General features: G+C 55.4%; 1 protein-coding gene across 3 annotated transcripts in view; it reads left to right on the top strand.

Annotated features, from left to right (window-relative positions):
* The window catches only part of PARVB (parvin beta), a 115,314-nt gene that overhangs the window by 66,912 nt on the left and 20,557 nt on the right, over window positions 1-27,845 (top strand). For all 3 annotated transcript variants that reach the window (XM_070453480.1, XM_070453482.1, XM_070453481.1), the window contains exons 4-8: window positions 9,237-9,339; window positions 15,614-15,754; window positions 17,433-17,548; window positions 20,563-20,621; window positions 23,775-23,794. In XM_070453480.1, coding sequence (XP_070309581.1) covers window positions 9,237-9,339; window positions 15,614-15,754; window positions 17,433-17,548; window positions 20,563-20,621; window positions 23,775-23,794 — 439 coding nt within the window. The remainder of the gene's footprint in view (window positions 1-9,236; window positions 9,340-15,613; window positions 15,755-17,432; window positions 17,549-20,562; window positions 20,622-23,774; window positions 23,795-27,845) is intronic.

Here is a 27,845-nt window from a genome sequence, read left to right on the forward strand (position 1 = left end):
AGCAGGGAGGGAGGCATGCGGGCGCGTCTGTGGTTCACATTTAGAAGTGAGTGTCCTGTGGGTTCAGGAAAGACTTCTGTCTCCTCTCTGCAGGGGTTTCGTCCTGCGGTCCTGGGAGCTGGCATCCTCCAGGAGCGCCCTGACTCTCTTACAGGGTGAAGAGCTGGTGCTGCCTGAGGAGGAAAGCAATTTCCAGATGAGATCCTTTGTATTTTTAATGATCCTTGAAAGAAGCAATGGCAGTTCTCATGCTTTCCAGAGTAAATCGCCAGAGAGGGGCCTCCACCCTGCTGGCTGCATTGGTCCAAGGCTGGCAGGCTGTGTTGTCCCTGGGGTTGGCATTTCTCCCCAGGAGCAGATCTCCCGTCTCATCTCCTAGTCTATTGGACAAGACTCTTCTGGGTTATTAAGTTCTGTTTGCTCCCTCCTTTCATCCCTAAGAAGAAAGTCAGAAAGACAAGGATGGTCTTCTGGGCAGAAGATGATGCCATCCTCGCTGGGCAGAGATGCCTGGTGATGTGTCTGCAGGTTGCAATAAGCCTGCATCCTCAGTGTGTTAAGCCATGACAAGCGTATTTGCAAGTGATTAAAACGTAACTGTCATAGCTTTGGGGGAGATAGGCTGTAGGTCCTGATTATCATTCAGATGGAACTCAGGGAAGTCATTTTTTATTCTAGTTTAAGCAAGCTTGTGGAAGGTCCATGCAAAGAGCCCTGTGCCAAGGGCATCATTAATATCACGTCCTAGACACGCGCCTGTGGGAGTTGGGGTTTGCAAATAAGCACGTCTCGAAACGTAAGGATGGCTGCCGTCTTTAAAAAGTCTTTTGTGAAACAGAGGATTGAGATGGGTGACCTGGATGGTACATGGATAGAGGGGTTGGTGGCGGCCGGGTCACTGCACCTCTGAGGGGGCTGCAGGGAAGTTGGGGCAGCTGGTTGCTTTTGCTTCTCAGACCTGACCTCTGTGGCTTGTTGGCTGAAATCTGACTTTCATCCCTCTTCTGTGTCATTTTCGTATTTGACTTGGACCAGGTCAGAGATCCAGGTGGGGATTTTTGAAGTTTTAGTCTCTTCATAGCAGAGATATCTCTTGTGTGTTTTCCAACAGGTCGTGTCCTGGGTGAGGCAAAGGTCTGCATGCCTGAGAGACCTTTCTAGGTCTGGAGGCAGCTCTGCAGTTGGTTTGAGCACCTTCCGAGGTTCTGTTCCTAGTCTTGCCCCTGGGGCGATGGCTTAGAACAGGCTGGCAGTCCAGCTGGAGAGACGGACGTGTTGGGGGATGAATGAATGTGTGACCTGGTGGTGTGAACACTTGGGAGGAAACTGAAGCAAGAAGCGGGGTGGTTTCCTCTCCCTTCTGTTTTCTTCCTCCCTTCTGTTTTCGGTGGGGTGGTTGAGGGTGGTCATTTGAGCGGGAGACCTGCTTCTTGGTACCTAGGGTGGCAGCAAGCACAGAGACCCCACTGGAAGCACGTGATGGCAGATATGAGGCCGAACGAGGGAGGCAGCGTGGCTGGAGCTTCAATAGCAAGGACGAGGGTGGTCAGAGGTGGGATCAGAGAGGTGGCAGAAGGTGAATCAGGGTCTCTCAGTGGGTGGGGGTGTGGTGGGGCAGGAACCAGCTCCCTCTAGTGGCTGTGAGAGGACCAGCGAGCATCTGCAATCCACGTGAGACAGAGACTAGGTCACGTTCCTTTGTAGCTCCAACACCTAGGATGGTGTCTACATGGACTAGGTGCTGCTGGCTATGCTGAGTATATCAGAAAGGGGCTTCTGACATGCAGAGTTCCAGGGCGGTGACAGTAACACTGGTGGAATCACTGAGGTTTATGACCCTGCAGAGGTAGATGCTAACACCTGCTTTCTAGAGATTAGCTTCTTAATAAGAGGTGTATTGAGATAGAATTCCCATACTGCACAATTCACTGGTGTTAAGTGTACTCCCAGAGTTGTTCGACCATCACCTCTATCAATCAAGGACTTTTCATCACCCCCAGAAAGAATCCCCACATCCATCAGCACTCAGTCCTGAATCCCCCTTCTTGGCCAACGGCAACCACTTTGTCGCTATAGAATTCTTCCATCTCTGTAATTTTCATATTCTGGGTATTTCATTTAAGGGGAATCATACAATATGTGGCTTTTGTGTCTGGCCTTTTTGATCCGGCGTGGTGTTTTTTAAGATGTATCCGTTGCATGAGACAAGTGCTCGGGCCTGGTGCACTGGGAAGACCCAGAGGGAGCGGGTAGAGAGGGAGGTGGGAGGGGGGATTGGGATGGGGAATACATGTAAATCCATGGCTGATTCATGTCAATGTATGACAAAAACCACTACAATATTGTAAAGTAATTAGCCTCCAACTAATATAAATAAATGAAAAAAAATTTCAATTCACAATAAAAAAAAAGAGGCGTCTGTGTTGTAGCTTGTGTCCAAACTCCATTCCTTTTTCGTGGCTGAATAATATTCCATTGTATGGATGTATCATGGGCTTCCCTGGTGGCTCAGATGGTAAAGAATCTGCCTGCAATGCAGGAGACCTGGTTTCAGTCCCTTTGTAGGGAAGATCCCCTGGAGAAGGGCATGGCAACCCACTCCAGTATTCTTGCCTGGAGAATCCCATGGACAGAGGAGCCTGGTGGGCTATGGTCCATAGAGTCGCAAAGAGTTGGACATCCATTTTGAGTTGATTTCTGCATGTGGTATAAAGGAAGGGTGCAGTTTCATTCTTTCACATGTGGATATCCTGTTGTCCCGGCACCATCTGTTAAAAAGACCGTTCTCTCCCCATTGAATTGTCTTAGCCCCCTCATGGATATCAGTTGACTGTAATGTGAAGTTTATTTCTGGCTCCCATTTCTGTTTCACTGACCTCTGTGTCACGTTTTGGTATTCTAGCTTTGTAGGAAGATTTGAAATCAGGAAGTGTGAGTTCTCCAATTTTGTTCTTCTTTCTGAAGATTGTTTTGGCTTTTTGGGGTCTCTTGACTTTCCATTTGCATTTTAGGATTTGCTTGTCAGTTTCGGCACAGAAGCCATCTGGATAGTGATTAATTTTTATAAATGGCATCTATTATTATTCTTTCTAATTACCGAATAATATATACTGCTGAAAACCTGGGAGATGTAAAAATCAAACAGAAGGCAGTGGCAATTGTTTAATTTGCATCCCTCCAGGCTTTTTTCTCTTGTGGATTTGGCTTTTTCTGCACAAAATTTGGAATCGCTTCTGAGCTAGAAAATGTCTAGGAGCACGTTTGGACTGGCGCCTTGGGAGAAACTTCTGGAAAGGAAATTGCTGGGTCACATGGCACACATGGGGATAGGAACTGATTTGTCTTCTTTTTAATGAAGACTCTGGGGACCCAGAGAGGTTAAGAGACTGGCTCCAGGTCACACAGCAAAAATCCTAGTGGGAGCTGGGTCTCAAGTGCAGACCCCAGATGTCAGCAGTGCACTGTTTTTATAGGGTCTACTGTTGTTGGTATATGAGGCTCGTGCTTGGATTCGCGATAGTGGAATGCAGTTTGTATTAGTTTTCTATTGCTGGGTAAATTAACTTTTACCAGTTCAGTGCCCTAAAGCAACATTTATTGAGTTAGCTCATAGTTCTGGGGCCCGGGGGTTAGTGTGGTTGGCCCGGGCCCTCTGCTCAGAGTCTCCTGAGGCTGAAATCAGGCTATCAGCTGCACTGAGCGCCTTACTGGAGGCTCTGGGGCGGCGGAAATCGGCTCTGCTCCTGGAGACACCCAGCTCACTCTCTACTGTTATGGCCGCGGGCCCCTTCCTGGATCCCCCTGTGGCTTCTGGATCTCTGACCTTTGGATTCAAAGTCAGAGGGCTCCCCTGATGAGGTCAGGCCCTTGGACAATCTCTGTTTCTTGAGGTCAGCTGTCCTGTAACAGCCTGATCACAGGGTACAGGCCCATCATTGCACTGTCCAAGGGATCCTATGGGCCTGACCACTGAGGTCTTAGGGGGCATTTAAAAATTCTGCCTACAAAACCATTTAAATTGTTAGCCAAAGGTGATCAACCACCTTGGGAGCCTCGTTACCTGTCCCTGCTTACCTGGGCTTCCCAGGTGGCACAGTGGTAAAGAATCCACCTGCTCTTACAGGAGACCCAAGAGATGTGGGTTCGATCCCTGGGTTGGGAAGATCCCCTGGAGGAGGAAATGGCAACCCACTCCAGTATTCCTCTGCCTGGAAAATCCCATGGACTGTAGCCTGGTTGGCCACAGTCCACGGGGTCGCAAAAGAGTCAGACACAACTGAGTGACTGAGCAGGCACACACACACAGCTGGTATTTATAGCATCTGTCGGGCTTTGCTGGGTGCTGTGGGGGGCAGGGGTGTGAGACAGCAGATGGGGGTCCCTGGCCCCAGGGGGCTCCCAGTCTCTCTGAGGGTCAAGGGCCAGCCCCTCGTGGCAGCTGTAAGGGCCCCAGGAAGGGCAGGGTGGTCAGGAGGAAGGGACAGCTGCTCAAGCAGAGGGTTGGCAGGTGGGAAGGTGGGAGAGCTGAGGGAGCTGGGGGAACCTCTGGGGGGAGTCCTGACCGGAGTGAAGCCGGAAGGGGGGCTTCGAAGACCAAAACGGGGGTTAGGATCCCTAGGCCTGCACTTACTTTTATGCCTTAAATTTAAATCATATACTTTGCAAAGAAAATTACAAACCAATGAAATCTCATTAAGTGGCCAGAAAAGGCCCCGTGGATGCATAGACGTAACAGTCTTGGGTCCGTGGTGGGGGGAGTCGGGTTTGGGGGTCTGGACGCTGGGTATTCAGCCTCTGAGAGCCACTGCCAGTGACCTGCCAGGTCTCGGGGTCTTGGGGTGAAAAGCGTGGTGTTTGGAATTGTGCCCCTGGTCCGCGGCAGCGTGGCCAAGCTGTGGTTGTCTGGGACTCCGGCCCAGCGTGGAGGATGTTTGGCGGCCTCTCCGAGGGCTCCAGCCCCTCCTGACTTCCCTGCTGGGTCCACGCTGCGACAGAGGATTGCTCCTCTGTGGCTGGGATCTCGCCACCCCCCATACCAGGCCTGCCTGCTCCTGCCCCCCACCCCGGGTGCCCACTTTCTGTGCAGCCATCTCCTATCCCGCCCGTGAATGCTGCTGCCTCCGATCCTGGGGCCCTGTGACCCCTCAGGTCAGACTTCTTCATGATGCCCACTCTTCGTCTCTCTCTGTCCCCCGGCTGGACCTGCACTCCCGGAGCGAGGAGGGGGCAAGTTGAGCCTCCCTTGCCCCCACGGCCTGGCACAGAAAGGTCCTCAGTGTCGGCCCTTGAGCTTGTCTAATGTGACTGCTTGGCTCTGATGCTGCTCTTGTTCAGCCGCAGAGTCGTGTCCGACTCTCTGCGACCGCATGGACTGCCGCACGCCCGGCTCCCTGTCCTTCGTCTCTCGGTGTTTGCTCACACTCACGTCCACTGAGTCGGCGATGCCACTGTCTGCCCTCTCTAGCCCCAAACTCTGCCTGATTTTTTCAACAGACAAATTTTTAGAACCGCTTTCAATTTATAGAAAAATAGCAAAGATGGTGCAAGAGTCCCCGTATTTCCACACCCAGTTTACCCCCGTTATTAACATCTTACATCAACATGGTACATTTGTTATATTAATGAACCAGCATGAATACATTAGTAACTAATGCCCACCGTTTATTCCAGTTTCCTTAGGGTTTAGCAGATGTACTTTTTCTGGTCCTATCTAGGATCCCACATGCCGTTAGTCATTCTGTCTCCTTAGCTCCTCTGGGAGTGACAGTTTCTTAGACTTGCGTTGTTTTGGATGACCGTGTTGGTTTTGAGGAGGGCTGGGCAGGGGTTTTGGAGGGTGTCTTCCTATTAGGTTTAGTCTGATGTTTTTCTCAGAGTCATGGGTTTGGGGCGGGAGACCACAGAGGTGAAGTTCCCTCATCTCATCCCACCAGGACATGTGTGACAACATGACTGATCCTGTAATGTTGAGCTTGGTCACCTGGCCGAGCTGTGCCTGTTAGGCTTCTCCACTGTATCCTGACTTGTGTGTGTGCGTACCTCCAACCCTTCGCAAGCCCATGGGCTGTAGCCTTGCCAGCTCCTCTGTCCATGGAATTCTCTAGGCAAGAGTATTGGGGTGGGTTGCCATTTCCTGACCCAGGAATCGAACGTGTCTCGAGTCTCCTACGTTGGCAGGTAGACTCTTTACCTCTGTGCCACCCATGCTTCCCTGGTGGGTTAGAGGGTAAAGAATCTGCCCCCAGTGTGGGAGATCTGGGTTCGATCCCTGGGTCGGGAAGATCCCCTGGAGAAGGAAATAGCAACCCACTCCAGTATTTTTGCCTGGAGAAGTTCATGGACAGAGGAGCCGGGCAGGCTACAGTCTGTGGGGTCGCAAAGACTCACTCACAACTGAATGACTAGCACACTGTTCTGACTTAATTTTCTCCATAGCATCAATCATAACTCGACATGTGCATTTGTTTGTCTTTTAATGTCTGATTGGAAGGTAAGATCCTCAAGGATAAAGTCCTCACCTTATTCACTCCCAGAGCCCGGCACACCGTAGGTGCTCAGTAAGTTAACCAGTGAACTCAATGCCAGGTGGTGAGCTCTGGGTGCTGGAGGCAGAGCCACACACGAGAGGTCACAGTTTCTGCCCTCACGGAGCTTCAAGTCCAGCAGGCAGGTAGTCACAAATGAAGTTGTGTTCTCACTGCAGACGTGAACAGGTTTGGGGAAAGGCCCTTGAGTGCAGCGAGAGCCTTGTTGGGGAATGTGGCCTGGGTGGGGTGTGGGGGGAAGCTCAGAGGATGATAACGGAGCTTGAGACCTGATGGATGAGTGAGAGTGGCCAGACAGTGATGGAGGCGGGAGGAGGTGTGTTCAGGCTGCCAGGATTAGCACGTGCAAAAGCCCGGGGCAGAGAGGAGCTTGGGGGTCTGAAGAGCACCAGCGAGGAGGCAGCGTGCTTGGCCGGCGGGGCTGTGGCAATGGCCCGGGGAGGTGGTTTGATGAGGGCAGTGGAAGAGGAGATGATGGGAAGTGGATGCAGTCAGGAAGTGGGATGAAGGGATGAAAGGGTGGAATCCAGGCTCCTGAAGCTGGAGGACGGTATCCTGTTTGCTTCTCAGATAAGGAGGAGATTTGGGAGTCGGTGGGGATGGGCAGCACGTTCAGACAGAGATGCTTATGAAACACGCTAGCAGGAGGATGGGGCAGAGATGGGGCTGGACCGTTAGGGGGTTACTGGGACCAGGAGAGAGGCATTGGACTTCACGGAATGGCATGAACCGGCCTCGGAGGAGAGTGGAGAGGAGATGTCCAGGGCGATTTCCTTTGAAGGTGTCATGGGGACCCCCCCAAACACACACACACACACACATATACGCAAGGACACTGAGAAGGTGGTCAAAGAGGAGGTGGGAGCTGCCTGATGGGAGAAGGATGCTGGAGGCTGGGAGAGAAGGCCGCTGGGCGGGGATGTCCAGCTCCCAGGCTGATGCTCCCTCCCTGAAGAAGACGGACAGAGGAGGGCTGCAGCGTGGGGCCACCTGCCTCCCACCCACCCTGCTGGGGTGGCTTCGGCAGAACCAGGATGCCGCGGGCCTGCTCACCTCTTTCTTCCTCCAGTCCTCCCTTTAATTTACACTTACTTCTATTCATGGGATTGTGTGTCTGATTTAATATTTCCGAGTTAGAGGGAAAATAGAACATACTCCACAGAAATTTGCTTTGTGGCCGGTTTTGCAGGTGGCATGGTATCAGAGGGTGACAGAGGACAGTCTAGGCTGGATTTGTGTCCTTTTCGTTTATCTCCGAGAGGACCAATCAGTGCCCATCTCCAGGAGGTCATTGGGACCAATTAGACAGTTTTATTGGTTTTGCTCCACAGGGAAGCTGCGGTTTACATACATTTTTGATCAAATCTGTTCAGGGCATTGCTTTCATTTTGAGAAGCGCCTTAAGCAGCGTCGGCCAAATGAGATTCTGTTCAGTGAGAATCCTGTGTCTCCATAGATATCTTCACAATTGAAACTGTCTTCTTTTATGATATATTAAACTTGCTGAATTGAAGGCAAACTTGTTGAGAAAAGGCTGGTCTAGAGAAATGAACACGTGTGTCCACGTAAAGCTTGCACGCCCGTGTTCATTGTAGCTCAGCTGACACCAGGCCCAAAGGGGCAACAACCCGAATCTCCATCACCTGGTGAATGAATCCGGAAAGTGTGTCTCTCTGTGCAACGGACTGTGACTCAGCCGTAAGAAGGAGCGAGCGCCTGGCATGTGCCACAACGCGGGTGAACCTTGAAAACATCGTGCTAAGGGAAAGAAGGAAATGGCAACCCACTCCAGTGTTCTTGCCTGGAGAAGCCCAGGGACGGAGGAGCCTGGTGGGCTGCTGTCCATGGGGTCGTACAGAGTCAGACACGACTGAAGCGACTTAGCAGCAGCAACAGCGAGGGAGAGAAGCCCGACATGAAAGATCACATGTGATGCGGTTCCCATTCACATGAAGCATCCAGAACAGGCAAAACCCTTGAGAGAACAGTTTTGTGGTTGGCAGGAGCAGGTCGGGGTGTGCAGAATGAGGAATGAGTGCTGATGGTACGAGGTTTCCTTTGGATGAAACTGTCCTTCTGAGGGTGATGTGACCGTTGTACAACTTTGTGAGTCTCCTGACAACCGCCGAATCGCACGTTTAGAAGGGTGCGTTGTGTGGAGCATGGATTCCATCTCCGTAAAGCCTTAGAAAAGTAGTGTGGCCCTGGGAGCCAGTTCTCAGAGCCGTAAGTAGCGGCCACTCGGGATCCCCTTCTCTGTGTAGCTTTAGGTTCTCGTTTGATGCGGATGTTAAGGGCAGAACGGGTGTGGACATTTTACTGCTCACTGTCCTGCCTTGTGCCATGGCGGGGGGTGGAGGGGGCTGTGTTACTGATGTTTCCTCATTTGCTCCCCTCGCCTCCCATGTTGTGGTGAACACCATCATCTCCTCTGGCTGAGTTTTCGCACGCACTGAAGTCCCCCTCCAGGAGGCAGGCAGTTTCCCCCGGGTGCCCCGCTCCGCCCGGCCCCTGTGAATCCCACAAGACCCCCGGCAGTCCGGGGGGCGGAGGTGCAGAGAGCAGCTTGCCTCTCCCCTGGGACTCGCCCGGCCCCTGCCCTGGGGGCGTCGCCCCCTCTGCACGCGCTCTGGTCACCGCCTGGTTCTCCAGGCACCGGCGAGCGAGGCCGTAATGCCTGTTCTCCCACAGGTCCTCATCGACTGGATCAACGACGTGCTGGTGGAGGAGAGGATCATCGTGAAGCAGCTGGAGGAGGACCTGTACGACGGGCAGGTGCTGCAGAAGCTGCTGGGTGAGTCCCCAGGGGGGGCGGCCCCGGAGCTGGGCCATGCCACGCTCTATGTGGCGACATCGGGGCCTGAGCCCTCGGCTCCCAGTGGCGAACCCCTGGGCCTCAGCTTCGATTGGGCTCCAGGTCCCCTCTCTCGGGTCCCCGTGAGGGTGGCCTGGAGGACTCCGTGTCCCCTTGCCCGTTGGGGTAACTCGTCTCCTGGCGGCCCCTCCCGGCCCTGGAGGGTGCAGACCTGCTCACACTCTGCTCACACTCCTTGCCCTTTAGTGACCCACAGACACGTGCCGTCCTGCGCAGGGGTCTCCCCGCAGACCCGCTGAAGGGGCCCTCTTTCCAGGGGGGCCAGCACTGGGGTGGGGGTCGCGTTTTGCTCCGCAGGCATGTGCTGGGGGCGGGGGTGGGGTCTGAGTCCAGCACCTGGGATTTAGGGGGTGCCTTTGGTGGGAGAGATGCGGAGGGACAGCAGACCGATGGGGAGGGGCTGACCCCGGACCCGCAGGACGCAGCCTCTGCAGCTGCCCCGGTTGTGGGCTCGGCTCAGCCTCTGCGTCCTTCCTCGAGCCCGGTCCCCGCGGGCTGGTTTGCGCACTCGGCACGGCAGTACTTACAGACGGTGTGATCTCGGGGGGAGCCCGGGAGGGGGAGGGACTGTGTCACGTCCCCGGCTCTGAGGATGTGACGTTGTCCTTGTTCGGTTAGTCCTTGGGAAGCACGTGAGGAAGGAGAAGCTGTGTTTTTTCTGGTCGTTCCTTCGTTTGCTGAATGAACACCCTTTCACCCACAGGGTGGCGGGTGTGGAGACTCAGTGGTGATGAGAGAGGAAGGTCCCCATGCCCCACCACCGATGCCCGTTCTGCCAGAGGGAAGAGAGAGAACTGTTGTGAGGTGGTTCAACCTAAAACACAAATTCTCTAGGAGGACGCCTGGGACGTCCCTGGAAGTTCACTCATTAGGGCTCCGTGTTTCCGATGCAGGGCGTGTGGGTCCCATCCCTGGTCTGGGAACTAAGATCCCGGGCCGCACAGTGTGGCCACAGCAGAGAGAGAGGGGGAGAGAGAGAGAGAGAGAGAGCCCAGTGCTGTGGAGAGAATTGGGGAGTTTTACAGGGGGCAGAGCTGGCTGGGCTGGAGGGACTGGGCGGTCAGGGGCAGCCCCCAGGGGGGCTGACATCCCAGCCGACTTCTGCACCAGTTGGCAAGGAAAGAAACTTCCAGGCCGCGACTCTGAAGAGAGGAGGAGTTTGTAGTGTTTAAAGAGCAGCGGAAGGAGGCTGCAGGAGGCGGCAGTGGACAGACCACGTGCCCTGGGGAACAGAGGCTTTTATCACACATGGCAGGAAGCCGCCGGAGGATGTGAGCAGGGCCGTGATGAGATCGGAGTTTGTGCTTTAAAAGGTCGCTTGGGCTTCTGGGTGCAGAACAGCAGGGAGCAGGGTCAGGAGGGGGAGATGGGGGGCGTCAGTCGGAGCGCCGTCACAGCTCCCTGGGCATTGGATGGGGTGGCTCGGTGTGGGATGAAAGCGGAGGATATTTTGGAGGTTAAAGCTGCCAGAGGCAAGAAGCTGATGGCCAGGATTGTGGCCTGAGCAACCAGTGAATGAGAAGGGCCTCCGGAGTAGTGAAGGGAGCGGGGATAGGGAGGCCAGTGTGCCCTCTGCCCTGGCTGAGATGCCCATCCTGCCCAGGCCAGCTGTGGGGAGAGGCTGGAGGTGGGCAGGGCAGAGATGGTTGATATTGTGGGACCGGGTGGCCCCACCCACAGGGAGTGTCCAAATTCAGTGTTTGGCTGAACACCCCGCACCAAGAATTTAACCTCTGTTTGGCTAAGCAGAGAGCCTACATCTTAGAATGAACTTCTTTGGTGTAAGAGCACATCTGAAATGTTGTCAAGATTGTTTAGTCAGTGTCACACTTTGATTATTAGAAATGTTGGTTGGAGCTTTGTTGTTTCATATTGTATCGTCGGTACAGCGGTTCTCGGGGCTGTCGGGTTCTAGATTGCTCTCCAGGCTGTTGAAATGGACACTTGTGATGATAGACGGTTACTTTCAGCAGAGAAGGACGGAGGAGGGCGTGGGTCTTGGGCTGACTGCACAAGGATCGTACTGGTGGTGAAGCTGCCCGGGGTCATCAGCTTCCTTCTTCCCTTCTCTATGTAAAGCCCTAGCTTCCCCCCGACTCCTGGACTTGAAGACTTGGCTGCTGCTTTATTGGTGGAAGACTTGGTGATGCTGCTGCTTTATTGAAATAGTTCTTTGAACCGCTGCTTTATTCACTGCCAAAAGGAGATACTTTCTAATCTTTTCAGAAGCAAACATAAAAGTGTGGTGCTTACTCACTCTTTTATTTCTGATTCTTTTTGCATGCAGCCATGGCTTCACTCACCCAGCCACTTGAAAAAATTGTGTCCCTAAGCCTTAGATCTAGTGATGTGATCCTGGGAGTCTGGCTCTCAAGGTGCCTCTGCATCTCAGCCGTAGATGCCGGTAAAGGATGCCAGCACCCTCCCTGGAGTAGGGCCACAGCTGCATCTGAGAGCAGGTAACCTGTAAGAAGTCCTCATCTGCTCAAGGCACACCCCTTGGGTCCCCTCTGCAGTTGGTCTCAGCAAATGCAGGACTTGCTCCAAAGTGGCTGTGGTTGTCCGTGAGTCCTGCTACGTCCATTTTGTCATCTGTAATGTATGACAAGAGGTCGGCATTGGCTCCGGCAGCCTTTTTATTCCGAAGTAGCTGCAGTTCCATCCTGTCTGACTGTCTTGCATAAGTACTCCTTGATAAGGTAGTTCTAAAATCTCTTATGTGTCAAGTGGTTTGACATCCCACTTTGTTTGAAGAAGAGAACAATGGAGGAGACTATCCAGATACTAACGGAACTTCACAAGGTCTTGCCGGGTCGTGTTAATGATGCTGTCGCACTGATGAGGTTCTGTAGTAACCAACGAGCTCACATGACCCTGGGGCCCCGGGCTGCCAGCAGCGACACTGATGGAGGTACTGAGCTCCTTGCTTTCCAAAGACAGAAAGCTGAAACTTGACATGGGCTGAATGTCAAGGCCAAAACCTGATTTCTGGGCTTGGTAAAGAAGCCGCCTGCAATGTGAGAGACCTGGGTTCGATCCCTGGCTTGGGAAGATCCCCTGGAGAAGGGAAAGGCTACCCACTCCTGTATTCTGACCTGGAGAATTCCATGGACTGTATAACCCATGGGGTCACAAAGAGTGGGAGACGATTGAGCGACTTTCACTCACTCTGTAGAGAGAAGAGGTCTGGGGACAGGGCCTCGGTGGGGCATGGTCAGGGGTCAGAGGAGGGCCCAGGACAGGATTCTGAAGGCTCCAGCCAGGAGGGAGGAGGAACCAGGGGGAGGGATAGAGGAGGAGGAGGGGGCTGAGGACAGAGAGCAGACCGTGGGTTTGACCAGCTGCGGTCACCACTCGGCCCGACGCGTCCCTCTCCCCAAGAGTGGATCCCGGGAGCAGCTGCCAGACCGTCTGCCAGGGCAGGTTCCCGGGGTGTGGCATTCCTGATGGGCAGTGTTGTCCGGGGACCACCTGTGGGCAGGGAGGGGGGCCCCCGGGCTGGCTGCCGTCCTGCTCGGACTCAGGCTCTCCCTTCTCCTGGAGAAAAGGCAGGCGCCTCCTCCTGTAATAAGTATTCAGAGCCACATATTCACCATGTTTTCCTGCCCCCTGGAGGGTCCGCCCCGTCTTCCTCTGCCTCTTCCCAGGCTCGGGAGAGAGGGGTCCTGGCTGTGCCAAAGCCTGAGCCTCTCCTGCAAGCCCCATCAGTGGGCAGATGGATGCGGGTGATATGGGCAGCCACGGACCTCTTCTCTCCCACCTGGGGGCGTTTCCTGAGACATGGCTGCAGGCAGCATCAGGCTCGACTGATCGCCTTGTTTTCTGTTATCGACTGAGCTGTGTCCCCCGTGAAGTCATAAGACCTCAGAATGGGACTGTATTTGGAGACAGCATCTTTGTAGTTAAAATGAGGTCACTGGGGTGGGCCCTAAACCCTTCAGACTGGTGTCCTTTTAAGAAGAGGAGATGAGGATGCAGACACGCACAGAGGGAAGGCCACGTGAGGATGTCGGCAAGCCGAGATCCTTGAGAAGCCTCAGAGGAGTCTGACTCTGCTGACACCTCGATCTTGGACTTCTAGCCTCCGGGACGGCGTGGAAGTAATTTCCATGTTTAAGACACTCATCCCGCAGTGCCTTGTGACGGCAGCTCTAGCAGGCTCCTGCCCTTCCCTCCCCTTGTCCTTCAATGGCCTCTCCTCCCCCGGGACGTTCCTTCTGCAGGTTTGGCTGGAAGGGACCTCAGGGACGTGCCTGGCTCCCCGTCTCTCCCCAGTGGGCGAGGGTCTCTGACCACCTGGCTCTCTACAGCCCTGCTTCCTTCCCCAGGGGCCTCTGTTCCGTCCTGTCCCTGGCTGTTGAGCACCTGGGGACATTCTTTGTATTTTCAGCGGGGCTGGGGGGCTCATATGAACAGCTTGGAGGAGGAAACGGCAACCCACTCCAGTATTCTTGCTGGGAAAATCCCGTGGACAGAAGACCCTGGCGGGCTACAGCCTGGCGGAGTCCATGGGGGTCACAGAGAGTCGGACACGACAGAGCAAGTGAGCACGCATGTGGACAGACAGCTGTGGGTTATTCAGCTCAGACCTATTAGATAGAGATGGGGGGGGGAAGAAAACGCGTAAACGGGAATCACCTCCGTCCTCTGTTGAGCTGCCTTGTTTTGCCTCTGTCACAGCCTACCCTACACGAGCCGATGCCCTTCAGGTGTGGCTGACCGCCCCGTGACCCGCCCCCCCCCCCCCCCCATTAGAGTCCTCTCTGGTCTGTGCTGCCTCCGGCCCTAGGACGGCGCCTGGACGTCAGTTACGGTGCTCAGTAACTGTTCTATAAGTGAATGAATGAATGAAGGTGTGTCCTTCATTCCTGCAGGTATTGCTGTGTCATCATAGGGTCCCCCCTAAAAGGGGGCTTTTAAACTGCTTCTTCTTGTGCTGGTTGAGAGAGGGGAGGATGTGGGGAGACCGTGTTGAAGTAGCAGGGGCCTCTGGAGAAGACGCCTTAAACGATCCTTGCTGGGGACCGCTCGCCAAACAGAAGGCCTGCCTGTGCCTGGCCTGGACGCGACGGCCTTTGCACCTCCCTCCCATCAGGGCCACCGCCTCCGGCACCTCCGTGCCTGAGGCTCGCAGCACGTCCGGCTCTCTGCCCAGCACTTTCTCATCACTGTCCGCGTTCCTGATCTCATTATGTCCTGTGACGTCCTGTCTGTTGCTTTGCAGAGGAGACCTATCGGGGAACCCCCGAGTCTGGGAATGAGTGAACAGGCAGGAAGCCTGGGGAGCCCTCCTAGCCTGCCCCTCAACAAGAGTGCAATGAGGGGTCCCTCTGGCCCTGCCTGGGAAGGGAATGAAGGCTCGAAGGCTGAGGCTTAGTGAAAGTGAAAGTCGCTCAGTCGTGTCCGACTCTTTGTGACCCCATGGACTATACATTCCATGGAATTCTCCAGGCCAGAATACTGGAGTGGGGAGCCTTTCCCTTCTCCAGGGGATCTTCCCAACGCAGGCATCGAACCCAGGTCTCCTGCATTGCGGGCAGATTCTTAACCAGCTGAGCCACCGGGGAAGCCCAAGGCTTAGTCTCCGTAAATGAGTCTGGAGCAGACGTGACCAGGCTGGCCGGCTCCTCCTGATGCTTCCTGCTCCCTCTTGGTGAGAAAAGAGTCTCAGGGAACTGAATGTCACATAACCCTTCTCGCCGTGGGGTCCAAGCGCTAGAGAAAGAAGAAGGGGGGTGTGCAAGGTGCAAGGAGGCAGGGGCCACATCTGAGGCCTTCCTGTTTTCTCATCTAAGTCCTCCTCCCCCTGGGAGCCCGCTGGCCCAGCCTCCTCACCTCCAGTCCCGTCCCCTCCTCACCTCCCCAGCCGCACCCTGAATCATCCTGTCAATTCTCTGGGCGTAAAATGTTCCCAGGTGGGACACCCACACTTGAATCCTTGACCTCCGCACCCCTCCTTTTCCTGCTGGTGTGGTTTTCTAAGGAACAGGGGTGACTTGCAAGTTCAGAGTTCCACGGCACAGCAAGTTCCATGCTGTTCCACGGCACAGCATCCTGGCGGGCCCCAAGGCTGGGGGTGATCCGATCCACTCGACCATGCCGGGGGTGGGGAGACCTCATCGCAGCCGGTTGACCAGGTGGCCCTGAGTCCCTCCAGCTTTTCCTGACACTGTCCTCATCCTTCTCGTTGCAGAAAAGCTGGCAGACTGCAAGCTGAACGTGGCCGAGGTGACGCAGTCGGAGGTCGGACAGAAGCAGAAGCTGCAGACAGTGCTAGAGGCGGTGCAGGAGCTGCTGCGGCCCCACAGCCGGCCGCCCCAGTGGAGTGTGGACTGTAAGCGGCTGGCGGGTCCAGGGGGGAGCTGGGGGCCTGGCCGTCGAGCTGCCTGCCTAGTCATTCATCTGCGGGTCTGGCCGGGTCACCGTACGGGTCTGAGAGAGGCGGCCAGGAGTGGAGCAAGGCGATGGTCCCGGGGGCCCATCGGTAAGGGGTGAAGTCACACCTGCTGATGTCCCCGGGCTTTAGAGTGGAGAGGGGTTGTTTCTGGTTGGTCAAGGGAGACTTCCAGAGCCAGGGCGGGGGTTTGGGTTATAAGACAGAAGAAGCTCTGAGAGGTTCTTCCACCCCACATACTGGGGGCGCCAACACCCAGTGAGCTGTGTTACTGGTGACTCGCCGGGGCAAGACCTCGAGATGGGGTTCAGTCTGGTCCCCAGAGTATGTCACTGAGCGTGTTGGCTTTAAGAATACATACATCATAGTATTTCGGGCTGGAACATAAACCCGGAGAAATGGAGCATTGACCATGAGAGGCTGGAAAGGGCTCGACCCAGCTGCCCACTGCCCAGCCTCACCCCCAGGGTGGGGTGGCCAGGGCGCCCTGGGGTCCCTGCGCTTGGGTGAGACCAAGACTGCCGTCCGATTCCCCTGGCTTCTTGGCATGGAGACCCAGGACAGACCCGCCTCCTGGGTTGTGAGGCTGGGGAGAGGGAATCAGAGAAGCCTGGCACAGGGCAGGTGATAACCATGCCTTGGCCCACATCCTGCACAAGAGCTGGTGGGGCTGGGTTGGCAGCCAGGGCCCCAGGCAGGGCGGGAGTCAACGTCCGACACCCCCAAGCTACGTTTGCGGTGCTTGGTGTTCCCTGTTGGAGACGCTCGGTGGCATAGAGGAAGGACCGTTAAGTGCCCAGATAAGAATGCGCGTGGCTGTGGGTGGGTCAGCGGCCAGGTGACCTGCTTTTCCGGAACCTCTCCCGTCTCCTGTGCCCGCTGTAAGTTCCTGCTCATGCGCTCTCCTTCCCCACCACCGGTTCGCTCCTTCTACGAACAGCACGCCTTTGAACGCAGTTGTGTAAGTCACCTGAGGCCAACAGGGAAGAAAAAATGAGAAGCCAGAACTGCACGGACCAAATTCACACAGGATGCTTCTCAGCTCTCTCCATGTTTCCGTGGCCTGTGGTTCCGCCCGTGGTTTTCCTGAGCTCTCATTTGCATTCAGCATCTTCATTGCCTTCTCTCCCCTTTTCCTTTTTAAAAATTGAAGTATAGTTGATTTCCAGTGTTGCGTTAGTTTCAGGTGTTCGGCAGAGTGATTCAGTTACACGTACACGTTTTTTCAGATTCGTTTTTCTTATTGGGCTCAGATACTTTAGTCGTGTGCGACTCTTTGCCTCCCCGTGAACTGTAGCCCCCTCTCCAGGCCCCTCTGTCCATGGGATTCTCCAGGCAAGAATAGTGGAGTGGGTTGCCATACCGCCCTCCAGGGGATCTTCCCGACCCAGGAATCGGACTCTCGTCCCTTGAGTCTCCTGCTTTGCAAGCGGATTCTTTACCCACTGAGCCATCTGGGAAGCCTCCTTTTTTCCTTAGAGGTTATTGCAAAATATTGAGTATAGTTCCCTGTGCTTTGCAGCAGGCCCTTCGGGGTTGGTTTCACTGCCTTTGGGACGTGGGCTTGGGGTTCCTGTCTTACGATCTAAAACAGTTCACTTCTTGCCTCCCCGGCCAGCGATCCACGGGAAGAATCTAGTGGCTATCCTCCACCTCCTCGTGGCCTTGGCCATGCACTTCCGGGCCCCGATTCACCTCCCGGAACATGTCTCCGTGCAAGTGGTGGTCGTGCGGGTGAGTATTGTCAGCCTGGCAGTCCGCTTGCCCGCAGCTCCTTCTCGGAGGCTCCGAGACTCACTCCTTCTCATTCCTCTCTGGTTTGCCTGCTTTTTGTTCTTTTTCCCTTAAGAGGCTACCTTCTATTTTTTTTTCCCTCTTGACAAAATGCATGGCTTGCCCTGGCTTCAAGGTAAATGATGGAGCAGGAACAATGGCATTGATTTCAAGAGAGGCTGATTCAAAGGCTTGAGTGCGTGGAGGTTTAATTTCCACATTTTTGAAAAGAGCATTCATTTCTGTGCAAAGCCAAGTAGCTGGAATTCAGGCCTCTTGAATGAGCTTATTACTCAGTGGAGAGGGCTGAGACCAGAGGAATGAAATAGATACTCTGGTACCCCAATCAAAGCCTCTTGCGTTCGCTGCCAATTACATCCATCATCCCCCGTCTTCTCTTTTTGAGGGTCATTTCGCTTGCTTCATTTGAAAAAATGTAACAGGGCGCCAGGGTGCGCCTGATTGGAGTTGGACCTTCCATGTCGGTTTCCTCTGAATTCAAGGGCATAGACCCTGCCTTGGCTTTGCGTGTGCAGTCTCGTCCAGCAAACATGTATTAAGCACATGTGTCCTGGGCCGTCGCCCTGATGTGGGGGACACTGGAGGAGGAGAGCAGGCTAGGGTCGACAAGGGTCGGCTGCTTCTGCCAGCGCACTGAGGTTACGCTTGGGACCTGATGTCTCTCATGGAGATGTCCAGCGCCACACTCCCTTCTGGTTTTTAAAACCTATCAGTCCCACGGTCTTTGCGGTCTGCGAGGCTCTGGCTGATCCTATGTTTTTCGAAGCCATCTGACCCCTCCACCACCCCCACAGCCCGGCCCAGACCTGATGGGCAAGCATGCCCCCTGGGGCCCCAGGCGGGGCTTACCTGCTGTTCTGCCGCATCTGCTTCCAAAGGGGAACGTTTGCGGCCAGAGGTGGTGATGGACAGGGACTGTGCCTGTTCCCCTCATCCTGGATGCTCTCCTGGGGCGGTCAGCTGGGAAAGGCTTCCCAAGGACACATGAGAACGTCGTTCCCAAGCCCATGTACGTCAGACTCCGGGCTCCATGAACTCTCTGCAGCTCAGTAACCAGGATATTTCCTTTCAGGCCCACGCTTCGGTCCAAGAAAATCTTTGGGGTTTGCAGAATGTTTTACTGGCCCAGGCAGGCACTCACTGGCACTTTCTTCCTTGACCAAGGTCACAGGAGGATTCTCTGGGCCACGGCCAGAGAGAAATGAAGCAGGAGGGGAGGCCCTGGGGACTGGCCAGCCTCAGGCCTTAGAGCTGCCCCTGGCCTGTTCCCTGCGTGTCCGATTATCCAGTCCATATGGGGAGATGCGAGAAGCGTGGCAGTTCATGGCGGGAAGGAGTGAGGGAAGGCTGTGTTTGCACCTGGCAACGTGGCCTTGGAAGGTCACTTGGTTTTCCTGAGCTGCAGCGCTTTCCCCATAAAATTGAGATTCTACTGTGTTGTTATTGTTTAGTTGCTGAGTCCTGTCCAACTCTTCCCAACCCCATAGACTGCAGCACGCCATGCTTCCCTTCACTATATCCTGGAGGTTGCTCGAACTTTCATCCATCGAGTCGGTGATGCCATCCAATCTTCTCATCCTCTGTTGTCCCCTTCTCCCGCCTTCAGTCTTTTCCAGCATCAGACTCTTTTCCAATGAGTCAGCTCTTCGCATCAGGTGGCCAAAGTATTGGAGCTTCAGCTTCAGCACCAGTCCATCAGAATAGTCAGGACTGATTTCCTTTAGGATTGACTGGTTGGATCTCCTTGTAGTCCAAGGGATTCTCAAGAGTCTTTACCATAGACTTCAAAACATTCAGTCTGTCTGACTTATACCCAGCTCTGGGTCCAGAGTCTGATGGGAGCCTGATGCACCTTTGATGTGTGAGTAAGTGGATAACATGTCTCTGAGTCACACACCCCCACCCCCAGCCCCCATGGGCGCTCCTGAGAATCAGCCAGGGTGAAGCCTTGGGAAAGCTGACAGCTGTCCAATGCTGGTTACTCTCCATTCACTAGATCCAGTGGTGAGAGTTCCCTGGAGGCTGAGCTCAGGAAAGCCCGTGGAGCTTGGATCTCGAGAAGTGTCTAGCAGGAGGCGAGCTCCCTGTCCATGGAGGGGTTCAAGTAGGGCCTCACTGTGGGGTTGGGTTAGACTTCTGAGCTCTCCCCTAAGGAGGGGATGCACAGGCTCCCCCTCCACCACCATCGTCGCCTCTCTGCACCTGCCAGGCTCCAGGACAGGTGTATCACACACCATGCTCTTGTCTTGGGGCTGCTGGCACAAAATCCCTCCAAGCAGTGGCTGAAAAAAGCAGACATTTGTTCTCTCACATAACAGAGTCCCGAAGTCCAGATCGGGGCGTCGACTGGGTCCCTCTGAAGGAGGGTCCCTTCCTTCCCTTTTCCAGCACCTGCCGGCGCCCTTGGCTTTCCTTGGGGTGTGGACATGCACCTCCGGTCTCTGCCTCTGCCTCACGTGGCCCCTTCCCCCTGTGTCTCTCTCTTCTCTTCTCATAAGGACTCCAGTCTTCAGCCAGGACTCACCCTAGTCCGTCATGGTCTCATCTTAACTCATTACATCTGCGGAGACCCTGTTTCCAAATGAGGGGACGCTTGGAGGCTCTGAATGGACACGGCTCCTGGGCGACCCTGTTCAGCCCAGTGCACGTCTGTTATTTAATCTGGTGCCTCCCTCATGTCATGCATATTCCTTCATGCTGCCTGTCTCCCCAGCTGCAGGGCGTCCTTTGGGAGCTGGGGTGACTCTCCTGAGACCCCCCCGCAGCTGCGTTAAGAACAGTGTGGAGAGCAGAGGGTTTGGGGAGGGTAATGGGGAGCAGGTTCCAGCCACCAAAGGGCCACCCCTGTGGCCGCCTGCGGTCCACCCCCAGGCGTGGCTGCCCCGCAGGTGATGTCCTCCTGCTCTGCCTGCCTGCCCGCGTGTTGATCTGCTTGTCCATTTTGGGGTTTTCAGAAACGGGAAGGCCTGCTGCACTCCAGCCACGTCACTGAGGAGCTGACGACGACCACCGAGTAAGTGGACCCCGCCCCCAGGCCCTGCTCCAGCTGGGGACCCTCAGACATGTAGGGGCCATTTTCCTCTATGTGACCCTTGACCCTGGGATGGACTTTTCTCCAAGTGTCCACCCTAGCTTTCCATCTTCCATGCACTTTCTTCGATGTTTTTGGTTTTGATTTTTGTTGTTTTCTTTTTTGTTTGTTTGTTTGTCTTGCTGAAGAAGGGCGACACAGCAGTTTGGCTTGGTGTTTAAATGAGAAATCCCATATCTTTTGTTTTCTCCCTAAATAGAAAAATGAGTCAATACCTGTGGCATATGAATTAAAACTTCTTTACACTGCTGGAAATCTTTTCTGGAATGAGACAGGGAATAATAAAGAAAAACATAATTGATCACATTCAAAATCTCTTGTAAAAATGAGGGGAAATTTATAACAGTGAACTTCCTTGCAGTTAGGCATGCTAATGACATCCAAATTTTTAATGTTTTGAAGTAAGTTATTCTCCAAAGATGTGGACTGTTACTCCTTATTTTGGAGGGTGAACTTTAAGAATGTTGAGAGAGGGAATGGGGCAGAGGTGTTTAGACTGGTCCAGGGACCCGTGGTCCTAATTGATTCATCCATCTGTCTTAGCTCCATTGGAGGGAGGGAGTCACGCATCTAAACTAGAACTTCCTTTGAGAAAGTCTTGAGCCATCTCTGGCCTTTTCGAGAAGGCTGGAGGGCAGTTTTTAAGAAGTCTGAAAAGCTTCAAATCTATTGAAAATAGCAAATCAAATGGATCTATTTTGCGTGTGGTTTGTAAGAGGCCTTAGGACACCCTCCGAAGATCCTTTAAAATGCACTGCCTCTGTGCCTCCCTACTAAAGCTGTTTCCGATGAAACAGGACATTAAAAATTGATCGTCTCAGCTCACCCACCTGCTCAGTTCAGGGAGTGATTAATTACTGTGTCATGAATTCATGGATGGTCTTTCAGAAATCAGGCCGACACAGGAAGCCACTCCCGGCGTGGGAGCCGTCAGGTGGACGGGAGAGACGGGTGTTTCCTGACGTGTGTGCACAGCTGTTCATGGCCCCCGGGAGGGGAGGGGGGACGGGGACGCGGTGCTGAGCCTGGCCTGGGGAGGGGTGTCACGCAGCCAGCTTGGCCCCTTCGGGAGCAGAAGAAGGGCAGCTTGGGGGTGGGTAGTCAGGAGCCGGCTAGCGTCTTGGTTATCCATCATTGTGTAAATAACCTCCCCAAACCTCGGGGCTTAAATCAACTGTCACTTTGTTTGCTGACAGTTTGGTGGTTGGCGCTGGCCGGTGGAGTCCTCTGTCCCTCCCCGTGTCTTTCACTTTCATGGAGCTGGCTTCCTCCCGGGTGTCCTCAGGGTCCCCGGGGCATGACAGAGCAACTGCAGGCCTCTGGCCCCCTGCATGCTGTGTCCCTGTCTTCTGTGGGTCACAGCGAGTCCCGGGTCCCCCTGGATGGGAGGGCAGGAGGCAGATGGCCCATTGAAGGGGCCGGGAGCAGCCAGGCCTATTGATGGCGGGGGGCGCCCTCCCTCTGACGGAGCTAAGATAGATGGATGAATCAGTGAGGACCACAGGTGCTCCCGATCAGTCTAAACACATCTCCCCCATTTCCTCTTTCAAAATCCTTAACTTTTACTTGCCTGCAGTGATGGGAAGACGCTGTGTCCGTCTTCCCTGGTCTCGAAGCGGGCGAGGGATCCCTGAAAGGGCAGCAGGGGGCAGTGGGAGCTTTGTCTCCAGAGCCGGCCCCTGGGGGAGTGGCCCCAACGATTGACACCGGTCACCAGCACCCACAGGGCCTGCGGTGGTGCCCAGAGGCTAAGGGGATGCGCTTTCCCTCCTCCATGGGTGGCGGTCTAGCTGGCAAGAAAGATCGTGTCTGTAGAAATGTGAAATCCAGCCCAGGGGCCTTGTGGGAAGTACAGTGTGGCCCTCAGGGAATTTCAGGCAGTGTGGTGGGGGGGGAGGGGTGCCCCGAAGTCAAGGTAGAGAGAGGCTTCCAGCAGAGGCTGCCCAGCCTCCTGCCTGGTCTCCCAGACTCCAGGTTTTCTCTGTCCTGTGGGTTGCCTCCTCCAGGAAGCCCTCCCTGTTTGCCAAGCAGGAGTGGCTAGCTTCCTTTTGCTTCCCGTAGCATCTCCTGTATGTCTCATTTCTGGTGTGTGTGGGCTGTGTAGAAATGTGGGCTTAGGAGTCTCTCTCACCATCAGGGGTCCTGCGGCAGGGCCACGGGGTGTTTATTTCCATATCTCTATGGCCTGTGCATAGTAGGTGCTCTAGAGACTACTTGTTAAATAAGGTGGAAAGGACTTGAGTCTAGAGGGGTTTGGGGGTGAAGCCGAGGTCTCGCTGCCTCTCAGGAAGCTGGTGCACAGAAAGCACCTGTGCGTTTGTGCTCTCAGATCCTCCTGGAGGACCCAGCCACCCGTCCTTCATGGCTTCAGCTCTCACCCTGAGTCAGGGCCCAGCCTGTGTTTCTCCAGGACCCTTTAGTTTCCTGCTTCCCCGGAAATGTGTTGTCCTCACTCCCCAGAATGTGACCTCAGGGTAGTCTGCACCCTTGTGTTTTAAAGATTAAACTCAAGGCTTCCCTGATGGTTCAAGTGGTAAATAATCTGCCTGCAGTGCAGGAGACGTGGGTTTGATCCCACGGTCGGGAAGAGCCCCTGGAGAAGGAAATGGCAACCCACTCCAGCACTCTTGCCTGGAGAATCCCAGGGACGGAGGAGCCTGGTGGGCTGCCGGCCACGGGGTCACAGAGTCGGACACGACCAAGCACCTGATGGACTGTAATCGTTTTATTTTAAAGTTTAAGCTCAAGGTGCCAGAAGACCCGTTTTCTGTTGAATTGTTCTCCGTGTTAACTACTCCCTCGATTAAATGCCCGTTCCCCACCACCCGCCCAAATGGCATTAAAAGGATGGCTTAGAGATGTCTATTTGCTGCCCGTCCTGTGCAAACATTTAGAATCCACATAAGCACCTCCTGTTTGTAATTAGAGCGGGAGAGAACTTATCCAAGTGGGACTTACATTTTTATAACTCCGACTGGCCAGCTGGGGGCCTGCGGGGCACCCGCGCCACCTTCCGCCACGCTGCTCACTCAACTCTGAGGACCCTCTGACGCGTCTCTCTGCTCTTGTTTGCAGGATGATGATGGGCCGCTTTGGTAAGTAACTTGGGGGGGAGCGGTTGGGGAGGGCATGGGGCGTCTGAGGTCGCCGGGCACTGTGGGGCCACCCCGGGAACCCCCAGGGTTCACATGGTCTCTCAGAGGCCGCAGGGCCCAGGGTGGGTTTTGGCGTGTGGTTTGCTTCTCAGCTGGTTGGGCGGGGGATTAGAGAAGTGTGGTGGGTGGGGGTGAACCAGGAGAAGGGGGAGGGCGGATGTCCCTGTGAATACAGAGCATCATTAGCTAGCCAGAGGTTCAGAGGTTCCTTATGGGATGTACGTTTTACCGAATGGATCATTTATTTAATTTATTGGGCTGCACCGGATCTCAGTTGCGGCCCGCGGAATCTTTAGTTGCGGCATTTGAGCTCTTAGTTGCAGCATGTAGGACCTAGGTCTCTGACCAGGGATGGAATCGGAGACCCCTGTGTTGGGAGCGCAGAGTCTTAGCCACTGGACCACCAGGGAAGTCCTGGGATGTACTTTCATACATAGCTTTCCACCTTAAAATCTCCGGCTTAGCAGACCTTAGAGTCAGGCAGCCTTGACTCTGGTCCCGTGACCTTTGGCCTCCTCCTTCACCTCGCTGCTCCCCATCTGTGAAATGGGTCCTCGGGATTGCTGGTGGATTTTGTGAGATAACAGACGTTCACTCTGCTTGGCCCAGGGCTCTTTCTCTGTTGATTTTCAGTGGCTGTTGCCACAGAGCTGTCCTCTGCCCCCTGAGAGCCCCACCATCCCGTCTTCATCTCGGGGAAGGGTGGCAGGTGCAAGGGCAGCTCATGGCAGCATTTCGGCCCTCCAGGAGGGGAAGCCCCCAGCTCTTAGTCACAGCCAGAGGCATCTGGAGCCAGGCTCCCCGCTTTGGTGATATTTCAAATCAAGAAATCCTCAGCACTCCCCAAATGCCGTGTTCTCCAGAGAGCAGAGAGGGGAGCGTAGATGTTAGGAGGAAAATAGAGACCAAACAGAAGTTTCCCGCATGCCTTGTGAGCTGGCCACCGGAGCTGGTCCCTAGCCGCGGGTGGGGGCCTCAGGGTGAGGGGTGCACCTTGGGGGCACCCCGAGCTTGGCCTCTGTGGCCTCACGGTGATTATGGGGACCAGAGTCACCCCTGCCACTCGGGCACAGAGAGGACGAGCGGCTCTTCAGTTCCCAGAGGTCTTGAACCAGAGAAAATGCAGCGATTGTATGTCCTTAAGTGTCCTTAAGTGGTCCCGGAGCTGTGCTGGGGAAATGCAGTCTTCACTTTTTTTTAAGTAGCAGTGGAGTTCTTTTTAATGTCTTTATTATTAAAAAACATTAAATAAAAAGGGAGTGAAAAGGAATCCTCCTGTGCTCAGTTGCTGAGGCTGCAGAATAGGCTGGGACGTGCAGCTCCAGAGCCGGTGTGGGGGCGCCTGGCCCTGCCCCGGGAGTGCAGAGAGGTGGGCGCAGGGCACCCTGCTGTCCCCTCCCTGTCCCTTCGGCAGGAGGGGATCAGAGCCGGTGGGCTTGTCGAGGACAGAGGTGACCCAGGTGGGGCCCTCCGAGCATCTTTAAGCATTGCCTTGGCTTCCTGTGTGTTTTCACCTCTGTGTGGGGACAGGACTAGTGGGACTGGACTAGCTGGGGGGCTTCAGGGGGAATCAGTTCCGCTGGGGTCTGTGTGCAGCCTCCCACGCTAGAAGGGGCTAGACGCTCAGCCAGAAAGGCCCTGGCAGCCCTGATGAGGGGCGCTTGGGGGTCTGGTGGACTGGATGGCGGCTGAGAGTCCCCGCGGATGGCTGAGCGTGGTGGGGGGTGGGCACCCAAGAGGCTGAAGAGCCTGGAGTCATCGCCCTCGTTACGTCTGGGGCCGCCCATGCTCCTGAAATACAAACAGGCCATTAGTGGGTGACAGGCGACTCGCCCGCCCCCAGCTCTGCTCCTGCTGACGCAGGTCCCTGGGTCTCCTGGTTACCCTGACGCGTGGCAGCTTCTGCCAGCCTGTCTCCTGCGGGAGCCCTCGGACCCCGTGGCCCCAAGACCCCATCACCTCCCCCCACTGGCCCCTCGAGTTGGCTCCTCTGGACGCCTTAACCCCTCCCTCTGCTCACCCCCAGCTTGCCAAAAGCTAAAGCCTTGCAGGGGCTTCCCAGGCCCCATTGGATCCCCCTTTGGACACCCCCTCTTCTCCGCTCTGGCCTCCTGGCCCCCCTGTGCACCTTCAGTAGCCCCCCACCCCACACTCCCCTTCCAGCTCTTATACGCACAGTACCCTCGGCCTGAAATGCTCCCCCTCTAGATTACCCGGTGGCTCACCTCCTCCAGGGAGGCCCTCCTTGACACCCCTGCCCAAATCACCGCCTGTTCTCTGGCCCCCTCGCCCCTCCATTATCTCTTTACTCATCTCTTTGCTGGGAACACTTTGCTCCGTGCCTGACAGGCATGGGGGGAACCTGGACAGTCAGGGACCCCCGCTTGGCCCTGCCCTCTTGCCTTTGGCACATGGCTCCTTGAGTCATGGACTTCCTGGTTGGCCCAGTGGTAAAGGATCCGCCTGCTGATGTTGGAGATGCAGGTTCGATCCCTGGGTCAGGAGGCTCCCCTGGGAGAGGAAATGGCAACCCACTCCAGGATTCTGGCCTGGAGAATCGCATGGACAGAGGAGCCTGGCAGGCTCCGGTCCATGGGGGTCACACACCCCCATGAGTGTGTGTGAGCACACACACGTGCCTTGCGCTGTAAGCCTCCTGTGGGCTGGGGCGTGTGTCCCCCACGTGCATCCCCAGCCCTGGACCACATGCGTTCCAGGAGCACCGCAACACCAGGCAGACCCTCCTTGGCTCATGTCTGCCCTGGGGCGGGGCGCGGGGGTGGTGCAGGCTTCACAGGGAGCCCAGTTCTCAGCCTCAGTTTCTCACCTTGGCACTCTGAGTGAGGTGGGGGGTGGGAGGGCGCTCTGCACCTCCCCTGGGACCACCCCCCCACCCGCCTCCTTCGGGCTCTGCTGTCCTGCCTGGGGTGGATGGGAGGCCCTTCTCTCCCCGGGGGAGCTGGGGAGCTGCAGCCTGATCTCCATGGTAACGGGCTTGCTGGCTGCCTCTCCTCCGCAGGCGCCCCGCCCCCTCCCAGGCTTCAGGAAGTTGGAGAGAAGGATGGAGAAGCTGTCTTCCTTTTCTTCCAGGTCTCCTTGCAGGCCCTGGTCTCTCCCCTTCACATCTCCCTTTGCTCCCGATGCTGCAGCTGGATCACACCATTCCTGGTCTCCACCCTCCACCACTCCTTTCACCCCCAAGGGACCCAGCCCTCTTAGCCTCCCCACCCCCACCCAGGCCACACCATCTGGAACCCACTCTTGGCTTTCTGTTCCCTCTGCCCAGAACACCCTCCTCTTCTTGTCCCAGTGAGCCCTGGCTCAAACATCGGGGCTCCTCTGACCCCAGGCCTGTGTCCACATCCCCAAGCTGGGGGTCCCCAGGGACCAGGCGGGTCACACGAAAGAGGGAAGTGTCGAGAATACTGAATGATGAAGGGCTGCCTCCGCCCCAGTGCTGGTGAGTGCTGGTGCCTGGGGGCGAACGGGGGAGTCTGTGCCCCCACTTCCATGGGCGCCTTGTCGATGCTGGGAGTCGGAGAGGGCGAATGGAGGTTCACTGTTTCCTTGGCTCCTGCTTCTTCAAGAGAAGCCAGAAATTCTGGACTTTTGGACAGACCTTCCGATTTCAAAAATGCAGACTTAGAGCCTACTTCGTCTGGAGTAAGCTGAGCATCTTCAGAAGTTGAACCTGGGTGGACACTGGGGCCCTGGCTGATGCGGCCGCTTCCTGCATCTTTCTGGCTTTATTGGTACCCATTCTTGGACTGCCTGTGCCCTTCCCGGGGGCGGGGCTGCCCCCTGTTCATTCATCCCTGTGACTGTCCCCAGAGCCTAGAGGGAGGCCAGGGTGGGGTCAGGACGAGAGGACACATCAGGGACACATTTGCTTCTCCCTTTATAACCTGCGCGTGAAAGTGAAAGTGAAGTAGCTCAGTCGTGTCCGACTCTTTGCGACCCCAAGGACCGTAGACTACCAGGCTCCTCCATC

The sequence above is a fragment of the Odocoileus virginianus genome, chromosome 23 (assembly GCF_023699985.2).
Source record: "Odocoileus virginianus isolate 20LAN1187 ecotype Illinois chromosome 23, Ovbor_1.2, whole genome shotgun sequence".
Taxonomy (NCBI): domain Eukaryota; kingdom Metazoa; phylum Chordata; class Mammalia; order Artiodactyla; family Cervidae; genus Odocoileus; species Odocoileus virginianus.